Source organism: Scylla paramamosain, unplaced genomic scaffold, assembly GCF_035594125.1.
Source record: "Scylla paramamosain isolate STU-SP2022 unplaced genomic scaffold, ASM3559412v1 Contig102, whole genome shotgun sequence".
NCBI classification, from domain to species: Eukaryota; Metazoa; Arthropoda; class Malacostraca; order Decapoda; family Portunidae; genus Scylla; species Scylla paramamosain.
In genome coordinates, this window is record NW_026973767.1 from 135,001 (window position 1) to 142,500 (window position 7,500).

The window sequence follows — 7,500 nt, forward strand, 5'->3', positions numbered from 1 at the left end:
CCCTCACCAAAAGACTCTTTACTGATGTATCACTTCCTACTAGTAATTTTCACCACTCCAGCATTAACACTACAATAATTATGCGATTACGCTGTTACCTAGTACATCACTTTTCTGTGCTAAGAACATTATCGCTGACAGACATTTCGCAATTGTCTCCACTCGCATGTGTTTGCTGTCAATGAATTCCAGTTTTCTTCAGAGAGTTCCGTGATCCATGGTTAAAAAGACCTTCACATGACTCCAAGCTTCTAGTGTGAGATAAATACCATCTTTCTGCTGTGTGTGTGTGTGCGTGTGTGTGTGTGTGTGTGTGTGTGTGTGTGTGTGTGTGTGTGTGTGTGTGTGTGTGTGTGTGTGAGTGAGAGAAACCTGAGATCAAGGTTTTCACTTCACTACATCTGCGGCGAAGAAGTTCATGGAATCGTTATGCCTTCCCTGCCCTTTTTTTTACCTCCTTCGTACAGTTCCGGAGCTTCCACTAATACGGACAGTCCTCAAAGGAAGCAGAGGTTTTTTTCAATATCGAGACTTCTTGCAGTCCGTAAGGGCAAAGCAGGAAACTTTTCTCACATGTTTGGGGGGAATGAATGGAATCATTTGTGGAATATGTACATAGTGTAAGGCAACTTGTTCCCTAGAATAGTTAGAAAAATAAACTAAACTTATCAACTTCTGCAAAACAAAGCCACCCAAACGACGGCACACCATCAACTCCAGCAATGAATGGCGAAAATTTTGTTTTAATAGTCTACGTGCAAACGAAAACATAACTCACGTCCTTTGTTTAGAAAAGTCAAGAACTTTTCCAAAATATAATTTAAACATAATATAAAAAATAAGTAACGTAAGTTAAAAAGAAAAAGAAGTGAGGGTCATAATTTTCAGGTCGCCCCGCCAGACTGTCTTCATCAGTCTATCTTTCACCTTTTCAATCCTCTCTTCTTTGAGAGTCTCACGCGACGTATCCTCTACACCCTCTCATTTTCCCATCACTAAATACGAGTATACCCACACACTGTCTTTCCCTTCACAAGTCTGTCTCTCTCTCTCTCTCTCTCTCTCTCTCTCTCTCTCTCTCTCTCTCTCTCTCTCTCTCTCTCTCTCTCTCTCTCTCTCTCTCTCTCTCTCTCTCTCTCTCTCTCTCTCTCTCTCTCTCACGCTATCTCGCCCCTTGTCATCCCGCCCCTCCCTGTACAGCTGGTGACATGTGTACCTATCTCGCAATTTCCAGTCGTCAACAAGTATCGGAGACAGGAGACGCGTAGTGGGATCCCGTCACACAGAAATGATGTGGCGGGGAGCTGTGATAGCGGCACAGGCGGCTCGGGGATGTGGGCGGCGGCCAGAAGAAAAGGGAAGAGGGAAAATAAGAGAATATGGGGACTTGCCGACAATAGCTTCCCCCTAACTCATCAAATTTCCCCCCCCCCCTCTGTCTCTTCCTCCTTCTCTTAGTCCTCCTCCTTCTCCTCTCACTGACACCTAAAGCTTCTTATTTTCTATTCTTATTGGATATTGAAAGGAAGAGAATGAAAGGAAGGGAAAAAGATCATAGCATGACTACCATGACGGGATAAAAATTCACTGATGAATAACTTCCCAGTGAGGAAAATGAGGGCGTGGGAGTTAAGCGGAAAGACGTGGAACTTTCTAGCAATACAAGGCCATGTTCTGAAACACTCACGCGCCGCACCTCCACTACATTCAAAACGATTTAGTTGAAGTTACATGAGTTACATGATTCTAGTGACAGGTTAACAATATTTCTACATTATCAACAAGAGAAGCACTCTTGAGAACCCAGCTGATCATCTCCGCGGCCTTTAAAAATAGTGGTGAGAGACCAAAACGTTCCTGAATAAGAGCCTTTGGGACGAGGAAAACATGACAAAGCCTGGAGGGAGAAAAGTGATAAGGTAGAGCAATAACACTTGCTCTCCTTCGTGCGGTGCGAGGCGGAGGGGAGGGAACACTGCCGCCGCCACCACCTTGTGATAAAACTGTGACGACGCCCCGAGAGACGCGAGAATTACGATCCCCGGCCACTGGCGGCACTCCCTTCTAATAATGAGAGAGAGAGAGAGAGAGAGAGAGAGAGAGAGAGAGAGAGAGAGAGAGAGAGAGAGAGAGAGAGAGAGAGAGAGGAGGCATGGGGAATGAGTGAAGATAATGGTGGTGGTTGTGGTGGTGGTGGTGGCAGCGGCGCGGACTGCTACTCCAGGCTTCACCGTGGCAAGCTACGAGTACAAGTGTCTGGGAAGCTGGCCTGGATGACGCAGCCGCAGCCGCCGCAGGGCTGTGCAGTGGGAATCAACCTTCCCAGGGACGTTCAAGGCATCTCTGCTGTTCTCCTTGACACCTCCCTTCCTTTCTCCTCCTCACCTATCCTCGGCCTTCCTTCTATGAGAAGTTAATAGGCAATCAGAATTGAGTTACCTTTCGTTTTGTGAGTGTTGATGTGAAATAATGAATCTCTCTCTCTCTCTCTCTCTCTCTCTCTCTCTCTCTCTCTCTCTTTCCCACAGCACGGCAATGCGGCAAGGTTTCCCAGCACTGAATATAATTTCTTTCTAACACATGCAACAGCTAAGCCCCGCCATTGTGCCGGCCACTCCTGCAAGCCGCCACAGTCACCGGGACGCGGCGGCACGACCACGCGACACACGCCCTGTATGCACGTTTAAAAAGTTCGCTTGATGAACGGGATGTTTCTCTCTGTCTCTCTCTCTCTCTCTCTCTCTCTCTCTCTCTCTCTCTCTCTCTCTCTCTCTCTCTCTCTGTGTGTGTGTGTGTGTGTGTGTGTGTGTGTGTGTGTGTGTGTGTGTGTGTGTTTATCACCATAAATCAGGTTATTTTAGAACGCCAGCAATAGGAATAGAAAAGGTCAACACTTGCCACTGCATTTGGTGTCTTTGCTGTTCTCCACACGCGCCAATAGTATCACTTAAAATTTGTTCGCTCACTCATTGTTATGAATAATAAATAGATACACGAGGTTTTCCTTCAGTCATATTCCCTACGTACTGTTGGATGGATGCGCCCTATATGGAACTGTCATTTATATATGAAAAATCGGTACTGAAACAGAATATGGGGGTGATGCTTTTTACTTCTCAATTTTTTTTTTTTAGGGTTCTTCGTACGACTATTGTGGAATTTAGTTTCAAAAGTTAAGAAAACCTCCAAATCCTGATGCAAGAGATGAAAAATAGTGAATAAACCAAATACCCTCAGGAGGAAAAGCTGCCCAGCATTGTTTTTTTTTTTTTTGTATTACGGAGAAACAAAGCGAGGTGAGTTGGAGGCGGCGGTGCACCAGAAGCACCATGGCGACTTGCTTCATTCATGGTAGATTTAAATGAATTACTCCGAAGAGAAGTGAATATCATAAACATAATCAGTACACAGGCACATCTCTTAAAGATATACGGACTAAAAAATACACGAAATACATAACAACCCTTACAAGAGACGGTTTTAGCTTTCAAACTTCTATTCATCAGAGACGCAGAGTAAGAAGGGATTTGCTAGACTAGAGTAAATAAGTGGTATAAGGAGAGAGGGTGATGTAGACAAGATTCTTATGTTTAATAATCAGAAAAGGACTATAAATAATAGGTTCTAAGTAAGTACAGGAGTGAATGTTTTATAAAGGAACTGCCAAGCGTGAGTCTATACACATCTGGCAGTTTCCCTTGTGGTCTTATGGTTTTAAAACAAAATCTCTCCCTCTCTTCCGCGTGAGAGAGAGAGAGAGAGAGAGAGAGAGAGAGAGAGAGAGATGAGAGAGAGAGAGAGAGAGAGAGAGAGAATGACAGACAGACAGAGACAAACAGATGCACACCGGCACAACATAAGACGGCAGAGACTCACAGACAAGAAGGGACAAAGTGAGGATGCACCTTCAGATCCCCTTACCTGGAAGCGCCCCTGAATGACGTCCAGTTGGTGCTTGGTGACTTTGATCTGCCTCTTGGTCATGTCCGTGGGCTGCTTGGCGTTGAACGGGTAGGTGACACAGCGCAGAATAAACACATACAACTGCAGGCGTTTCTTCCTCTCTTCCTCTTCGCGCTCCTGTTTCTCCTGCAACGAAAGGAGGGGAAAAAAAAAAATTAGCAGATTGATGAGAGAGAGAGAGGAGAGAGAGAGAGAGAGAGAGAGAGAGAGAGAGAGAGAGAGAGAGAGAGAGAGAGAGAGAGAGAGTAAACATGTCATATTCGAGTAAAAAAAAAGATGAACATTTCTCAAGAGTAGGAGGAAAAGGAGAGGAGGAGGAGGAGGAGGAGGAGGAGGAGGAGGAGGAGGAGGAGGAGGAGGAGGAGGAGGAGGAGGAGGAGGAGGAGGAGGAGGAGGAGAAATAAGAAGACATTAAAATAAAGAAGAAACATCTCTCCTGTCACATGTTCCTACTTAATAAAACTCGTAGGATCAATAAACACACGGAGTATAGAAAAGAAAAAGAAAGGAAAGAAAACACTCCTACACACACACACACACACACACACACACACACACACACACACACACACTATAAATATTGATATAAACACTATAAATATTGATATCCTCTCACTCAGGCACGCAAACAAGACGAGTTAGTTTAGCAAGCCGTCATGTGATCCGAACTCGTGAATTCAGAAATAATTTAGGAGCGTCGCGTTGTGGAGCCTATGACCTTCACTCCCTCACTCTCCCTCGCTGTCCCGTCCATTCACTTCGCTGCCAGTCAGTCAAGTTCCCACTCGTAAAGTTTGCTGATTTTATTTGATGTCAGTCAATCGGTCGGTAAGTAGGTCTGTTAGTTGGCTGGTTTGATAGTCAGTCAGTTGGGTACTACTGGTATGAATTAATCAATGTCATAGTTATTCATTTAGTTTCCTTTCCAATGTTCACTGTTAGTTTGTCAGCTAGTTAGGTTAGGTTAGCTTAGCTTGTTTAAAATTTATTTGGTTAGTTAGTTTGTCGGCCGGTTACTCAGTTGTTTGGCTTCTTAGTTCCGCAGCTTCATTCAATCAGCACCTTAGCAGGCCAGTTGAACAGATTAGTTATCCAGTTAATCACTTCGTCAGCTAATAAGTAATTTATCAAGTCAAGCAAGCTTCTAATCAAACAACAATTCCGCTACTACGATAGTCAGTCAGTCAGTCAGTCAGTCAGACAATTAGTCAGTCATCCATATTCAGCTCGTCAGTCAGACAGTCAGTCGGATGAAAGTCTAAGTGAGTGAGCGAGGGAGAGAAATTGGCTGAGTGAGTGGTAGCGCGAGAGGCATATAAGTGAATGCATAAGTGACTAAATGAGTGAGGCAGCGGATTGTAAGTAAGGGCGTGTATGAGAGAGCACAGGCCGCCAGCCAACACGAGGCTGCAAAACCTTCACCTCCTCACTCAAGACTCAGCGGTAAGACACCCAGGGCAGGACTGATGAGCACTACAGCGGCATTACGAGCGACACGAGGCAGCTGGGAAACAACAGCTGGCTAGAGGAAGGCGCACTACATACCAGTTAGCATATAATACATATACAACAGGTTGCGGTAATTATTCTGCTGCCGAGTGAAGTAACGTAAATAACTATACGGTAGTAAAATATTACCATATGATATTTAAGAGGCTTGTGGATCTAACGGGAGGAAATAGATAGTGTGAGGTTTAAATATTATTCTAGAAACGTAACTGACTAGAATAGAGTGAAATAACGGGTGAAACACTAGCTACTCGTGAGGAAGCGAAACGTGACAGGTGAAGGACCCAGAGATCAAGGCGATATATATAAAAGTAAACACTAAATAAAATCACAAACACCAAGACGTCCCTACATAATGCCAACGTAAATAAGTTAACAAACAAAACAATAAAATACAATGTCCCCCTTCAGAAAACAAACACGCTAAACTAAAAATAAATAAATGAATAAACAATAAACTCTTTCCATAAAATAAATACTAAAAATACTAAACTGGAGCAACATCATAACAAACACGAAAGTCAAACGTAAACATGGATGACGAGAAAACACGATAAAAAAAAAAAAACACACACACAGACACACACACACACACACAACAGAAGCTACAACGGGAAAAAAAAATATAGCTTTCCGCCCGATATCAGTACCACACATGAGGGAGGAGGGCTGCGGTAACACGCCACGCACCGCTGCACACCTCAGATGAACGCCCCTCCATTCCTCCGCTCCCAGCACTCGTCACTCCTTCCCTTGTAGTCTCCTCCAGTCCACGCAAGAGTATAATTTCGGAGGACACTACAGACTGTCAAAAACTAGATTATTCAACTGCTTTTAATTCGCTTGTTCATTTTTTTTTTTCCTTTGAAGAGCTGCAATATTAATGAGCCTTTTCTTTCTTTCTTTTCACTCCCTTTAGTGCCTTTGACCTGATTTTTTTAACGCTTAATCAAAGGGGGAAAAAATAAAGCAAGTGATTGAAAATTTTAGATCTTCAAGTGGTTTTTGTTCTATTTCCGCCCCGTTGAATTATTCAGGGTTACCCAAATTTAATAAAAGTCATACTCTCATTAGTGGTCAAAGGACTAGGACTATGCGATCTTAACTTGCCTTTGGGTCATATTCTTAATTTCTTTGAGCTTTTATTACGACTAGTATTTTCAAAGTCCGCCGAGGGAATCAGTCGAGTTCTCACGATGTTTTCCCCACACTAATGATGCACAGTCCTTCTTAAACTATCACTACCATCACGAAAACATACTTGAAAACCCTCAAATAACTTCCACTAGAGCCTGCTTGATAAAGACGAGGTAAAACACCGAATCATTGTCATTTCTACTACCTACGACATCTCTGACACCTACAACTTTTAAAGCCACTCTTATCTAGGCACTCAACACACCGTCTGCTTTTCCTCCCACTGCCAACATTAACCTCCGCAGACGACCTCGAGACCTCGGCAAATAGCAAGCATTCCCCATAAACAAACCCACACAATTACTTAGGAATGACCTTACTCCGCCAAACTTAAAGGAATGACAGTGTTCGCGGCTCCTTTAGGCTTAAGTAACATCAGGCTTCCCACAGCATCGTCTGCAGAGAGAGAGAGAGAGAGAGAGAGAGAGAGAGAGAGAGAGAGAGAGAGAGAGAGAGAGAGAGAGAGAGAGAGAGAGAGAGAGAGAAAAACGTTTCTTTGTCTATATCTGTTATAGTTTAGTTAATATGGTTTAATTTTATTTTACGTATTGTTGTTGTTGTTGTTATTATTATTATTATTATTATTATTATTACTATTATTGTTATCATTATTACTATTATCATTATCATCATTATTATAATTATAATTATCATTACTATTATATTATTTTCTATTTTTGCTACATGACTTGTTCTTCTGCGTATTTGATCCATGCACTTCCTTCTCGTTTATTCTTCTAGTCCTATTACATAACGTACCATATAGTATTTACTCCCATTAACTCATTACGACACACACCTGAGGAGGACCGTCATGTCATTACCACTCAC

At 43.0% G+C, this 7,500-nt stretch overlaps 1 protein-coding gene across 6 annotated transcripts in view; it reads right to left on the minus strand.

Annotated features, from left to right (window-relative positions):
• LOC135099098 (calcium-dependent secretion activator-like) overlaps window positions 1-7,500 on the minus strand; it is a 187,092-nt gene that overhangs the window by 111,411 nt on the left and 68,181 nt on the right. For all 6 annotated transcript variants that reach the window (XM_064001534.1, XM_064001533.1, XM_064001536.1 and 3 more), the window contains exon 3: window positions 3,922-4,089. In XM_064001534.1, the coding sequence (XP_063857604.1) occupies window positions 3,922-3,984 (63 nt within the window). In that variant the 5' untranslated portion in view covers window positions 3,985-4,089. The remainder of the gene's footprint in view (window positions 1-3,921; window positions 4,090-7,500) is intronic.